This window comes from Pseudophryne corroboree, chromosome 2 (genome assembly GCF_028390025.1).
Source record: "Pseudophryne corroboree isolate aPseCor3 chromosome 2, aPseCor3.hap2, whole genome shotgun sequence".
In the NCBI taxonomy this organism is placed as follows: Eukaryota; Metazoa; Chordata; class Amphibia; order Anura; family Myobatrachidae; genus Pseudophryne; species Pseudophryne corroboree.
In genome coordinates, this window is record NC_086445.1 from 930,054,052 (window position 1) to 930,069,830 (window position 15,779).

At 46.3% G+C, this 15,779-nt stretch overlaps 1 protein-coding gene across 2 annotated transcripts in view; it reads right to left on the minus strand.

Moving 5' to 3' along the window:
• Positions 1-281: 281 nt before the first annotated feature.
• The window catches only part of GDPD1 (glycerophosphodiester phosphodiesterase domain containing 1), a 155,076-nt gene continuing 139,578 nt past the window's right edge, over positions 282-15,779 (minus strand). For both annotated transcript variants that reach the window (XM_063956218.1, XM_063956219.1), the window contains 2 exons: positions 6,379-6,430; positions 282-5,100 (listed from right to left, as the gene is read on the minus strand). In XM_063956218.1, coding sequence (XP_063812288.1) covers positions 4,978-5,100; positions 6,379-6,430 — 175 coding nt within the window. In that variant the 3' untranslated portion in view covers positions 282-4,977. The remainder of the gene's footprint in view (positions 5,101-6,378; positions 6,431-15,779) is intronic.

Here is a 15,779-nt window from a genome sequence, read left to right on the forward strand (position 1 = left end):
ATTTTTTTATATCGGACTGAGATGGTCGAAAAAGCACAAGCACTTGGATCGGCAGCTATTCCGCTGATCCACGTGCTTTTTGACAAGTCGAATTCATCGGCTTGTCGAAAAATTTTGGGTTATATTGAATAGGTCGAATCGTGATTCGACCTTAAAAAGTCGAAAACTGCCGTCTTTTCAACAGACGGCAGCTTTGGACTTCAATTGAATATACCCCATAATGTACTTTTGTAATAAGACAGGCATTCTACATACGGTGTTATAATGAGGGATCACAAACGTTTGTCAATAAAACAACATAAGTTTTATTTATATAGAAAAGGTTTTATTATAGGATTTCTATGATTTGTATTACATATGCAACAGTAAGTACAGGCTGAAGACAGTTGTGCAGGCCAGGCGATTTCACAGAGTTCTCGTTGCTGCCGCATTTTTATTTATTTGTCATGGCTTATTCATATCAGCAGAGATCTGTACCATGTACTAACCGCAGGCACAGATCCACTATAAATGATCACAGAGAATGGACGCGAATTACAACATGCTAAAGAATGTACCATGCAGTTCTGGCCAATGTCCAGTAACATGTCAGTTAGCCCTGCTAAGTGAATCTGGACCCATGTCTGAGGAACACATACACCAGATGGCGGTCTGCACGTGAGTGTCTGCTTACATTTGTAGAGCAGGAGAAAAGAACTGTACCAGGATTACATAATAAAATAAATATGCGGTGTTGCTTAATCATGTCGCTGTTTTCCCTCTTAGCTGAAGCTAAATAACTTTATTCAGATCTCACAAAATGGCCATGAAAGCTTATGTGCACTAAGCTGTACCCAACGTAGAAGTTATATTACTGTTCTCATGCAAAGACCAATTATAAAAACTGAAACAAATGTGCAATTTAGCCATGTGCAATGGCGGAAATAAATGGGTGCTTGAAGGATTAAGCAATAACTGAGATGGGGCTTCAGACCGGCTTACAGAAAGTGCCAGTAAATGACCACTGAACCTTAAAAGTTGTGTTCATGTAAAAGATATGCTAGTAATGTTCACCAGTATCTGATGAAGTCCCTGGGAAGAAACATTTCAGGCTGAGCTTAGTGACTGTTTAGAGCAGGCATGTCCAAACTGCGGTCCTCCAGCTGTTGTGAAACTACATTTCCCAGCATGCCCTGACACAGTTTTGCTGTCAGAGAATGCTAAAGCTGTGTCAGGGCATGCCGGGATGTGTAGTTTCACAACAGCTGGAGGGCCGCAGTTTGGACATGCCTGGTTTAGAGTATATAAAGAATTGTCAGTGGAATCTATTGACACCGATCTGACAAATGTGGAACAAATCTATCTACTAAAATAGAGGTCCATATATGTAAGGGGCCCACACTTTGGGACCCGCAATACAATTTGCCCATCAATTAGACACTAAAGCCTACCTGCGTATTGTTCCTGATCATCTGTATCGCTTCATGACCACTGTCTGCCCATCTTCTAATGCGCCATGTCACAAAGAACATATTCAGCTTGTTCTATGAACATGACCATGAGTTCAGTGTGTTCCAGTGGTTATCGGCCATCAGGACCCCAAACAGTGTCCAGGTCACCTAGCAGGTGCACAAGTGTATGCGTAACTCACTAACGCATTTTAAGAGATCCGCAGGTGGAGCTAATTATTTCACTTGTGATGCTGTGAGGGGACCTGCAAAATATGAGCTGTGTTTCCTCCAAACTATATGCCAGAGTCAAGAGGATATTGATCAGGAAAGCTACCAAAGGGGCAATCACAATTTAGAAGGACTTTCAAATCTTTATGGCTGAGGCTGATTGCTCTGTGCATGTGACAACAAAAATCACACAAAGCTGGATGGTATGGAGAGGTGGTAAGAAAGAAGCCTCGTCTGGAACAATGACACACTCCTTTGTCCATTGCAAAAAAAATACTTGGTAGATTCTGATGTCATGCAGCAAAAAACTGTAAAGGCTGGATGGTCAGATAAGGGCCAAGACAGAACTTTTTGGACTGAGCTCCAAGTACTATGTTTGGAGAAAACCAAACACAGCACACCATCCACAACACACCATATCTACTGTGAAGCAGGGTGGTAGCAACATTGGGTGTCATTCCGAGTTGTTCGCTCGCTGCCGATTTTCGCAACGGAGCGATTAAGGCAAAAATGCGCATGCGCATGGTACGCAGTGCGCATGCGCTAAGTAATTTAGCACAAAACTTAGTAGATTTACTCACGTCCAAACGAAGAATTTTCATCGTTGAAGTGATCGGAGTGTGATTGACCGGAAGTGGGTGTTTCTGGGCGGAAACTGGCCGTTTTCTGGGAGTGTGTGGAAAAACGCAGGCGTGCCAGGATAAAACGCAGGAGTGTCTGGAGAAACGGGGGAGTGGCTGGCCGAACGCAGGGCGTGTTTGTGACGTCAAACCAGGAATGAAAAGGGCTGAGCTGATCGCAGTGTAGGAGTAAGTCTCGAGCTACTCAGAAACGCCTAAGAATTATTTATTCGCAATTCTGCTAATCTTTCGTTCGCAATTCTGCTAAGATAAGATACACTCCCAGAGGGCGGCGGTCTAGCGTGTGCAATGCTGCTAAAAGCAGCTAGCGAGCGAACAACTAGGAATGAGGGCCTTTATGCGGTGGGGGTGCTTCTCTTTAGTAGGAACTGGGCAATAGGTCAGGACTGAAGATTAGAGGGTTACTGGCAAGTATACTTGAGGTAAACCTGCATCCATCTGCTGGACAGCTGAAGATGGGCAGGTGGGTCACCTTTCAGCACGACAACAACCCTAAACATAGCTAAGAAAACTACATTGAGAATTACACATAGTAAGGTGAATGTCATTGAGTGGCCACATCCAAGACCTGATCTTATGGGTCTTACACACAGGCTGCCTGGCCGCAGAGGTGCCTTATGGGCGATACGGCCGACGGACAACCGGCCGGCAGGGGGAGTGAAGTTTCTTCACTCCCCCCGTCACCCGACCCCATAGCCTTGCATGCTAACATGGACGAGATTGTCCATATTGGCATGCATGCAATATGCCGCACATCGTTCATCATTGGTGCATACACACTGAAAGATATGAACGATATCTCGTTCATTAATGAACGAGATCGTTCATATATTTCAGTGTTATCGGACAGTGTGTACGGCCTATAAATCTGATAGCAAATCTGTGGATGGACATTGCCACTCACCACATAATCTGACTGAGCTTGCTGAATCTTCCCTGCAGAAATGTTCAACTATTCCCCAGTATGGGCACAACCCTATTATTCTAGGTTTTATTAGTTGTCAGAACTAATGCCTTTTTTCATAAGGAGTAATGTGTAAATAAAGTTTGTCAGCTGTTTGCAGTGTGCGCCCGCTGCGCACATCACAAATACTTGCAACTGCACTGCACTACAACATCGCTCCTTTTGCTGCGGCTACGATCAGGTCTGAATTAGGCCCATAATCAGATGTCCCCTTTTAGTTGTACAGCTGGCAGCAAGCTATTGCTCACAGTTATTAGCCAGGTTCTGCAAAAGGTGTCTCCCATAGGCTGACTGCTGTGATCTCCATTGAGATTACTGACAGGGTGTTTGGGCATACATTACAATATCTTCCCCACCCTCAAATCAGATCTTTATGTCATTTATAATCAACATTCATTGAACTGTATGTCAGAATTGCAGCATTTGCCATGAAGCACTCTGTATACTGCATAATACCGTATGGAATGGGTCTACTACGTTATGCCAGCTGTCAGGATCCCGGCGCCCAGCATGACGGAAGCGGGGTGAGCGCAAAAGAGTCCCTTGCGGTCTTGCTGGGATCGTCACGCTGCGGCCACGGTATTCTCCCTCCAGGGGTGTCATGGACACCCCAAGAGGGAGAATAGTTGTCGGTATGCTGAGCGTCGGGATACCGACAGCCGGCATATCAAATGCATCCTGTATGGAATGAAGCATGTACTGTGGAATAATGTGTGTGGTGAATGCTCTACACCAAGCCTGGGCAACCTGTCTCCAGGTGTTGTGATACTACAAGATGCATCATGCTGTGCCATATAGCTGGGTATGCTGGGACTTGTAGTTTCACATTACCTGGAGACTGCACATGACCCAGGCCAGCTCTAGCCAGATAAAAACGATCTGCTAGCTGCCATGGTTTAAAATTGCACCTTTCAGTCATGTCTGTAAGTAACCATCACAACTAAAACCCTAAACATATTATTCATAGGTTATGAAGCTTTTTGCCCTCATAGAAATATACAATGGAAGTATTTTCCATTAATGGTGCGTATAGTCACTGCTGGCTATTTGTTAGGTACCTGTAAGTGGAGAACCTTTGGGACTCACCCAAATGGTCTAAAATAATCAATACCTCAAGAAATCACGGCGTCTCGCTTCTATGAGTGCTGACGCTATGGCGCAATTCAACTGATTTCAGTGCACTCTAGGAAAGTCCATAATGGCAGCACATCGCAGACCAACAACAAAGCTCCTTTTACCTCACACCACCATAGGGGTGCGCAATTCCATGCATGATACCATCAACCTATTTATCACCTTACATGATGAGGTCTTACATTAACAAGCAGCTGTTCCAGTATTTGCACGTATCATTCCCCCTGCCATGAAGCATGAATCAGACATAAGCCTAAGTGACATGTTGCAGCGATGAGCGCCAAAACTAAGAAACACACAATAAAATCAAAGCAAATGACGTCTCCTTTCCGATAATGAAATGCTGCGGCCATTCCACGCAGAGCGTCCGTAGGAAAGATGACGGTTGTCTCATGAATTTACAGTTTAGTGGTTTCATCCTGATTCTGCTTAAACTATTTACAAATGTAAACTATACAAGATACCCTAAATAAATATGTATAAGTAAGTATTTACTACACGGCCGTGCATGAGGTATGATGACGTTATTGTACAGTAGCATCTCAGGCAGGTGGTGGTCTCATTAAACCTTTCCCTTATTTCAATGAGTGTACTTTTCCAGGAATTCTTTAAGTCGATTGGGATAATCCGTCATTACGCCGGTGGCGCCCAAGTCAAAGGCTCTTTTGTATTCTTCTTCATTGTTCAACACCCAAATATATACCTAGAAATAAAGAGAAATGTACTGATGCTCTCCTTTGCTATAAGGAAAAAAAAGCTATTCTATATTTTAAGCTGGAAAACATTATAAGAACCAGTTTTATATAATTAATGGGCAACTACTGACGAATTCCATTTTTATAAAGCTGACGAAAATATGACACTATTCAATGTTTCTGTTACCTTCCTGCACAGTTTGATCACATATTGTATTATATAATCAAACTGTGCCTTATTTCCAGCCTGTTGTAGATACATACGGGGGAGATGTATCAAAGGTTGGAGAGAGATAAAGCACCAACCAATTAGCTTTTGTCATTTTTTAAACAAAGCTTGTAAAATTTAATTTAGAAGCTGATTGGCTGGTACTTTATCTCTCTCCACTTCATCTCCAAGGTTTGATATATTTCCCCCAGTGGTTTTTAATAAATGTGGTAGCCTGTGAACAAACAACACTTCCACCTTATACCTGATGCCAGTGGCGCCAGCGTTCTGCCGATGTCTTGGGAAAGATGCACATAAGATCGCAAAGGCTACCACGCAGTGCCGGAGTATTTGTTATTTCCCGTGCTGAAATATGTCGATGTCACTCAGCATATATATGTGTTTGATATTATAATATTTAATGCCTTTTATCTGTGTTAGTTTGCACCTGTATATGATGGATGTATGCAGTGCACACGAGGGACAGATCACTAATAATGTATTTCTTCCTGGCAAATGATTTATTTATTACCAGTTATTTATATAGCGCGCACACATATTCCGCAGCGCTTTACAGAGAATATTTGGCCATTCACATCAGTCCCTGCCCCAGTGGAGCTTACAATCTAGATTCCCTATCACATGTACACACACACATTCACGTTAGGGTTAATTTTGTTGGGAGCCAATTAACCTACCGGTATATTTTTGGATTGTGGGAGGAAACCCACACAAGTACGGGGAGAATATACAAACTCCACACAGTTGGGTCATGGGTTCGATTCCCACCATGGCCCTAAGTGTGGTGAGGCAGTAATGCTAACCATTACACCATCCGTACATTAATAATGTTATCTAAGTAATCCATCCATATCGCTACAGAAGTGGTATTACAATGTTGTGCGCACTGAGGACCATTGTGTAAGCTTAATCAGAACTTGTAAAGAGAATAATATTACTTGGGGTTCTATTGACTTATATATAATTCCTATGATCGTTATATTTTAGTTACAGATTGCAGCAGTCACCACCTCTGTGACAATCTGATCTTATGGTTTCTGGGTTTATCATACAGTACCTGGATTCCTCGTGCTTTCAGATGCTCAAATAGAGCTTTCCTCATTATTAATCTGAAACAAAAGAAAGTAACATTAATATCAGCTCTTGTGACATGTCTGAGCCTATAGTTATTATAATATGCACTGATGCTATAAATGGGTGGGGGGGGGGGGGGGGGGTGAGGGTTGGAGGGGGGGTGTAAGGTGTCTGAAATATATAATAAGACATTTTGCCCCCGTATGTTTGTTTGTGCCATTGTTTTATTTATAATAATGATACAATAATTACAAAACCAAGAGAGTGTTGCCCTTAATATTATTGTCCCTTTAAATCCCACTGACAAAACCCTGAACATATCAGTTTATTGAAGATGCGTCATATTTGTCTGCAACATATGTATAACACCACTGTACAATGGATTACATTATGTTTTATTCTCTATACACTGTATCTAAATTTTCTCAGTACCATTACTAACGTAATATAGATTGCACTGGATGTTATTCTTAGTACCTGGGGCCTAATTCAGAGTTGTTCACAGCAGCAAATTTGTTAGCAGTTGGGCAAAACCATGGTGGTCATTCCGAGTTGATCGCAGCTAGCAACTTTTAGCTGCTGCTGGTGCGATCAATAGTCCACGCCTATGGGGGAGTGTATTTTAGCTTAGCAGGGCTGCGATCGCTTGTGCAGCCCTGCTAAGCTGAAAAAAAAATCAAGCAGAAGTAGAAGCAGCCCTGGACATACTTACCCTGTGCGATGGATCCAGTGATGATGGGCCCGGCTTTGACATCACTCCTCCGTTGTCCTGGACACGCCTGCGTTATACTCACCACTCCCCGAAAACGCTCTTCAACGGTCCGGATCCGCCCCTCCACGCCTCCTTGCTGTCAATCTTCTTAGCGGTCGCTGCTGCAACCGCTCCCGTCGGAAGCCGCAACGTAACCCAGCAACGTCGCGCAAGCTCCCTGCGCCCACCGTGCATTCCGCACCCGTTCGCACAGCAGTGAAAAACTGCTGCATGCGAATGGGTCGGAATGACCCCCATGTGCACTGCAGGGGGGGCAGATATAACATGTGCAGAGAGAGTTAGATTTGGGTGGGGTGTGTTCAAACTGAAATATAAATTGCAGTGTAAAAAGTAAAGCAGCCAGTATTTACCCTGCACAGAAATAATATAACCCACCCAAATCTAACTCACTCTGTTTTTGCTGTGTCTTGTGTAAGATATGGTCGTATTTTGGATATGTTTCTTAGATGTATGTAACATGATCTTGAGACAGATTGAATGTGGGGGGGGGGGGATCAAAGGACAGTTCAAGAATCAAGAATGACACCTAGGCAGCAAGCTTGTGGGGTAGGGATGAACAACAGTGATAGTGATATCAGGTTGGTAACTACTATTGGCCGGTGGAAATATAATTAATTCGGAAATATTAAGTTTGAGGTGGCGAGATGTCATCCAAGATGAAATGGCAGAAAGGCATTCAGTGACACGGCCCAATACAGATTGTGACAAATCTGGGGAGGATAGGTAGATTTGAGTATCATCCGTCTGGAGTCTTGCGGTACTCCAAGTGAGAAAGGTAGCGAAGAGGAGGTGGACTCAGAGAAATGAACACTGAAGGAGCGATTAGATAAGTAATATGAGAACCAAGTAAGTGCTGTGTCCTGACGACCAAGGGATTGTAGTGTTGTATGAGAAGAGTGGTCAACAGTGTCAAAAGCAGCAGAGAAATCAAGGAGATTAAGTAGTGAGTAATGGCCTTTAGATTTAGCAGTGACCAAATCATTCACTACTTTAGTCAGTGCTGTCTCTGTGGAGTGTTGGGTATGAAATCCTGACTGATGTGGGTCCATTAACGGTAAATTAAGAAAGTGTGTGAGGCAAGTGTAGGCAAGTCTCTCAAGTAGCTTGGAGGGGCATGGGAGCTGAAAGATGGGACGGTAGTCTGAGAGAGAGAGTTAGGGTCAGAGTTTTGTTTTTTCAGAATGGGAGTAATCACTGCATGCTTGTACAGAGAAGGAAAGATACCAGTAGACAGAGAGAGAACTAAAATCTGTAAAGTTTGGGATGAGCACAGCAGACAGAGCTTCACTAATTTGTGAGGGTATAGAGTCAAGGGGAGAGGTAGTAGAGTACGCAGATGAGAAGAGTGCAGATTCTTCATCTTCATTTGTAGGATCAAATGAAGAGAAGGTGTTAGAGGGTTCAGGCAGGGAATTGAGCAGGTCACTGGCTGTGGAAGAGCATACTATTGCATTTCGGATCTTATCAATCTTATCCTTGAAATAGAAAGCAAGGCCTTGCGCACTGATAGTGGCTAGTGGGTTGGGTGAGGGATGGATAAGAAGTGATTTAAATGTATTCAAAAGTTGCTTGGGGTTAGAGGCTTGAGCAGAGATGAGGGATTGGAAATATGTTTGTTTGGCAGGGTCCAGAGCATTACGATAATGTTATGATTCCAGCACTCTGGTCAGAGGAGATCTTATGGCAAGGACCGGAGCACTGGAACGGAATGCTGGGGAAGGGAGCAGGACAGGAAAATAGCCCCTGGCGCCCTAACTCTGTTGTCTCACCCGTGTTGTCAGAAATCCCCTGCGAGACTATGGTTTCTTGAGCCCTTGGCAGCCGCGTTTGAAGGGCGGTGTTATGATTCCCGTACTCCAGACCAGAGGAGATCGTATGGCTGAGGTCAGAGTACTGGGAAGATATGCTGATTGTGGGAGCAGAAAAGCCTAGTAACCCCTGGCGCCCTAACTCCGTTGTCTCGCCCGTGTTATCAGAAATCCCCTGCGAGACTATGGTTGCTTGAGCCCATGGCAGCCGCGTTCGAAGGGCGGATTATGTCTGCCCAACCCCGATGCCCCCTCAGGTCTTAATGGGAAACAAAGGGAAATCCGAGACAGGGTGATAACAAGGGGCCCTCTGACTAAGCAACCAGGCCAAGGGTTACAAGCTAACTAACTAAATCAAAAAGGTATGTGCGGACTAGCCGCCAGGGAAAAGGACAACCAAAGATCCACTGATCCGTTACTCCTATCCAGCACCGCTGGATACCAGAGTGGATCAGGGAGAGCGGAATCCTCCGCAAAAGCTCCAGGACACAAATATACTAAATAATAAACAGTAAGCGGACAAGCCGCAACACACGGCTGCGCCGTGACTCACGAACACCACAGGATGTTAAAGGTGCTCAGTCAGACTCCAGGAAAAGATGACAAATCGCTGAGTACAGGACCACTGAGGACAGGAACAACCGGCTTGAGCAGGACTGGATACTTTCTGCAACTGACATAGGCAAACAGGAAGCTGCCGACACCGACTTTCAGAACTGGAGGACAGGCAGAATCCACTGGAACTCAGGGTAGGACACGGGATCAGACACAGGGACTGACACAGGAATCCACACAGGGACTGACACAGGAATCCACACAGGGGCTGACAGGAACCAGCTCAAACTTAAAGCAGACTGCAAACCAAGGAATATCATCAGCATCTGCTAACTGCAGTGAGCCAGCATATATCAGAGAGGCCTAATTAATTATCTCTTGCAGCTGGCCTGCTGCACGACTAAGCTGACAAGATGCAATCAGCAGCCAGATGAGGCTGAACACATGGGAACAAGCTGCAATTGCACAGACTCACCAGCGGCAGCAGACAAGAGTAATCCAAAACAGAGCAATGGGAAATCCTGGCATGCAAGACAACTAAATAAACATAAAATAGGAATGAACCACTACCTGTGGTTCATAACAGTATCCCCTCCTTAAGGGTGAGCTCCGAGCACCCCATGACACCCACGGGGAACATAAACAGAAGTATAACATGAAATACAGAACAAAACTGCAAAACAGGAATGAGCCACAGCCGTGGCTCATAACAGTACCCCCCCCCTTGAGGAGGGGTCAAAAGACCCCAAAATTCAGACTATCCAGAACAAGGGATACAAAAAAAAAACCTGACACATTGGTCTAACAGACACGAAAACAAAAACAAGCTGCAACCACAGCTTGTAACAGTCCCCTCCCCTTGATGGTGGCCACTGGACACAAGACAAGGGGGAAAAAAAATCTTTTTTTTTTTTTTTTTATCAAGGCAAGAGTCAAAAAATTATTTCTTTTTCTTCTTCTTCTTTTTACAAAGCTCTTTAGGTCTGACCAAGGTAATTCCCCAAACATTGTCTGAACTGATGGTACCACCCAGCAAGGCTGCGTTCAAATCAGAGACAGGTCTCTTACCCTTGGGAGCTGAACTTTCTGGTAAAGTACTATTATTAGAAGAAGTAGTCAGAAAAGCACATCCTGCAGTCACAACAACGGGCTGAGACTCCTGTGCCGAGTTTACAGTATTTTGTGGACTCTCAGCAGACAAGACGGGTGACTTAGAGGAACCTGGACCAATTTCTTTGGAACCATATCTTTTAATAATTGCATCACTGAATGCTGGGGGATCCTGAAGAATGGGATCTTCAGCTTTCATTAGGCTGGTCGCCCACTCAAAAGGCTCTCCTCTAAAAGAATAAATAAGATAGAGCACAAGGTTCTCTGGAGTGATGCCCAGAAATGGTCTAGACAACATAATAATGTAATAGTGTTTGTAAAGCGCCAGAAATTGGGCTAAGTCCCCATCAAAGATTATGGATGTTGAGATATCAGAGTCAGGATCTGTTTCCTTCTCATCTGACTGACTGGAGTGCTTTGCTAGGACCTGGTCACTATTGACCTTACTCGAGGCTGAGACTCTCTGAACCCCACCCGGGGCTGAGACTCTCTGAACCCCACCCGGGGCTGAGACTTTCTGAACCCCACCCGGGGCAGTGACTTTCTGAACCCCACCCGGGGCAGTGACTTTCTGAACCCCACCCGGGGCAGTGACTTTCTGAACCCCACCCGGGGCAGTGACTTTCGGGAACCCCGCTGGGGCAGTGGCCTCCGGGAACCCCGCTGGGGCCAGCACCTCGGATTCTTTTACTGGGACCGGGTCGTTGGCCTCCCTGACTGGGATCGGGCCATCGGCCTCCCTCTCTGAGTCGATAATAATCGAAAGTTCTCCCGGGACTATGACTTCCGGGACTTTTGCTGAAGCAATAACGTTCAGATCCTCCACTAATGCTATGCTTCTTAAGTTCTTTCCTGGGGAAGCGACTTCTAGACCCTTCTTTGGGGCTGCGTCTCTCGAGACCCCACTTGGGGATATTACTTCAAAGATCCCTTCTGGGGTTTTGCTTCTCGAGTTCCCTTCAAGAACTATGGTTTTAGATACCCTTTCTGAGGTTGCGCTCCTCAAGTCCCTACCTGGGGTAACAGCTTCTGAGACCCCTTCTGGTATGGAAACCTGAGCTACAATATTTGATGTCCCTCTATAAGCTTGGGCATCGGGTACCGCTCCAGCACTCTGGGCATCGGGTACCGCTCCAGCACTCTGGGCATCGGGTACCGCTCCAGCACTCTGGGCATCGGGTACCGCTCCAGCACTCTGGGCATCGGGTACCGCTCCAGCACTCTGGGCATCGGGTACCGCTCCAGCACTCTGGGCATCGGGTACCGCTCCAGGACCCTGGGCTACGGGCACCGCTCCAGGACCCTGGGCTACGGGCACCGCTCCAGGACCCTGGGCTACGGGCACCACTCCAGGACCCTGGGCTACGGGCACCACTCCAGGACCCTGGGCTACGGGCACCACTCCAGGACCCTGGGCTACGGGCACCACTCCAGGGACTTGCAACTCCGCTTCCACAGGAACCTCAAGAGAGGAGAGAGACATTCTCTTTTGATTCCTGAATCTATAATGGGGCTCCCTTGCCCAAGGACCCCAATTATAGGACAGAGAGCTTTTTTGTGTGGGTTGTGTGACAAGTACCTCTGCCACAGTAGAGACAGGAGTAGGTCTTGTATCATGACTCAACTTGGCCAGAGGGCAAGACTCGTCACCACACTTTGGCTTGCGCAACTCACAGGTCTGCAGATAATGGCCTAAACCCCCACAATATAGGCATAAGTTTAAGTTTCTGCGACGCAGACGCTCCTCTTCTGAGAGCCTGGGCCGCAGAAAACTTTTAAACTTTTTCTCTTCAATTAAACCAGAGGATTCTCTTGTCACCATACTGTGAACAAGAGTCTCTTTAGAGATAGATGTACTCTCAACGACTTCTGGCAAAATAAGCAAGATTTTAGTCAGAAGGTTTTGCAGTTGCTTTAGGGATTGCTGCAAAACTTCTAGTCGCTCTGGTCTCAAAGCACTGAATACAGAGTTCAGGGCTGCGAGAGATGCCTGCAGGGCTTGCATAGTAGACATAGGAGGATTTAAAACTAGACAAGACAAGGCAAGACAAGACAAGGCAAGGCAAGGCAAGACAAGGCAAGGCAAGACAAGGCAAGGCAAGGCAAGGCAAGACAAGGCAAGGCAAGACAAGGCAAGACTAAATTTTGCTAAACAAAACAAGACCTTTTTTTTTTTTTTTTTTTTTTAAACACCGGACTGGATTCTAAACACCGGACTGGATTCTAAACACTGGACTGGATTGGATTCTAAACACCGGACTGGATTGGATTCTAAACACCGGACTGGATTGGATTCTAAACACCGGACTGGATTCTAAACACCGGACTGGATTCTAAACACCAAATTCTAGACAGGACTGGATTCTTGACACCGGATTGGATTCTGCACACTGAATTCTAGACAGGACTGGATTCTAGACTAGACACTGGACTGGGCCAAAAAAGAAAAAAAAAAAGTTTTATTTCTTTTTTGTGGTATGGCTGATGATAATGTTATGATTCCCGTACTCCAGACCAGAGGAGATCGTATGGCTGAGGTCAGAGTACTGGGAAGATATGCTGATTGTGGGAGCAGAAAAGCCTAGTAACCCCTGGCGCCCTAACTCCGTTGTCTCGCCCGTGTTATCAGAAATCCCCTGCGAGACTATGGTTGCTTGAGCCCATGGCAGCCGCGTTCGAAGGGCGGATTATGTCTGCCCAACCCCGATGCCCCCTCAGGTCTTAATGGGAAACAAAGGGAAATCCGAGACAGGGTGATAACAAGGGGCCCTCTGACTAAGCAACCAGGCCAAGGGTTACAAGCTAACTAACTAAATCAAAAAGGTATGTGCGGACTAGCCGCCAGGGAAAAGGACAACCAAAGATCCACTGATCCGTTACTCCTATCCAGCACCGCTGGATACCAGAGTGGATCAGGGAGAGCGGAATCCTCCGCAAAAGCTCCAGGACACAAATATACTAAATAATAAACAGTAAGCGGACAAGCCGCAACACACGGCTGCGCCGTGACTCACGAACACCACAGGATGTTAAAGGTGCTCAGTCAGACTCCAGGAAAAGATGACAAATCGCTGAGTACAGGACCACTGAGGACAGGAACAACCGGCTTGAGCAGGACTGGATACTTTCTGCAACTGACATAGGCAAACAGGAAGCTGCCGACACCGACTTTCAGAACTGGAGGACAGGCAGAATCCACTGGAACTCAGGGTAGGACACGGGATCAGACACAGGGACTGACACAGGAATCCACACAGGGACTGACACAGGAATCCACACAGGGGCTGACAGGAACCAGCTCAAACTTAAAGCAGACTGCAAACCAAGGAATATCATCAGCATCTGCTAACTGCAGTGAGCCAGCATATATCAGAGAGGCCTAATTAATTATCTCTTGCAGCTGGCCTGCTGCACGACTAAGCTGACAAGATGCAATCAGCAGCCAGATGAGGCTGAACACATGGGAACAAGCTGCAATTGCACAGACTCACCAGCGGCAGCAGACAAGAGTAATCCAAAACAGAGCAATGGGAAATCCTGGCATGCAAGACAACTAAATAAACATAAAATAGGAATGAACCACTACCTGTGGTTCATAACAGTATCCCCTCCTTAAGGGTGAGCTCCGAGCACCCCATGACACCCACGGGGAACATAAACAGAAGTATAACATGAAATACAGAACAAAACTGCAAAACAGGAATGAGCCACAGCCGTGGCTCATAACAGGCGGATTATGTCTGCCCAACTTCGATGCCCCCCGGTCTTAATGAGAGACAAAGGGAAACCCGAGACAGGGTGATAACAAGAGGCCCTCTAACTAAACAACCAGGCCAGGGGCTAAGCAAACTCAAAACTATAATATGTGCGGAGAAACCGCCAAGGAAAAGGACAACCAAAATACCCACTTGTCCAATTCTCCTACCCGGCACCGCCGAGTACCAGAGAGGACTTGTGGAAGCGGAACCCTCCGCAAATGCTCCAAACACAAAATATAAAAGGTAAAGCGGCTGAGCCGCAACACACGGCAGAGCCGCAACTCACGAACACCACTGGATATAAAACGGTGATCAGTCAGGACTCCAGGGACGAGATGGTAACTCCCGAGTACAGGACTTCTGAGGACTGGAATGACCGGATACAGCAGGACTGGAAACAGACTCTCAGCAAACAAAGGCAGCATGCAGGAAGCTATTACCGGCGTCTGTGAAAAGCCCTGGGAGTGTACTTAACAGGGAGTCCTCCAATCAGCTGTTTAGAGGCTGATTGGACTAAATGCCGTGCAGCTGCCTTGCTGCACGGCCAGAGAACAGGTGAACGCATTAAATCCTAAAACCCAGCAACGGGGAACGCGGTCCGCCAGTGGCGTCCCCGTTACTAGGGTCCGTGCGGCTTCAGCGCGCCCGTTGTCTAGCGTTGCTAGGGAGCCTGCGGCTGTACGTGCACGGCGTCCCTAGTTGCTAGGCGCCGGGTCGCGCGGACAAGCGGACCCCGGCGCCTAACAGTACCCCCCCCTTGAGGAGGGGTCAAGGAACCCCTAAAGCCAGGTTTCCGAGGAAATTCCCGAAAAAATGCCCTCTTGAGCCTCGGGGCATGAAGATCCTTATCCAGGACCCAAGACCTTTCCTCCGGACCATAGCCTTTCCAGTGAACCAGAAAATAAAGCCGGCCCCAGGACAATTTGGAATCGAGAACCTTCTCCACCAAGAACTCCTGTTGTCCCTGTACATCCACCGGAGATCTACCCTGAGAGATCCTCCGAGGAAATTTACTGGAAGAAACGTATTGTTTCAACAGGGAACAATGAAACGTATTTCCAATCCTGAGAGATCTTGGTAAACGTAACCGAAAGGCAACTGGGTTGACTCTTTTAATAATAAGAAATGGCCCAATAAATTTGGGTCCCAATCTAGCCGAGGATTGTCGAAGCCTGATGTTACGAGTCGACAACCATACCCTATCTCCCACCTTAAAAGTGCAAGGACGTCGGAGCCTGTCAGAAAATTTCTTCTCTCGAAAGGCCGCTTTTCTGAGAGCAAGGTGCACTTTTTTCCAAATGGCTCTGAGATGGGAGGTTAAGGTTAGCGAGGAGACTGAGAAATGATGAAAAAAAGAATTAGCTCTGGGGTGAAAACCAAA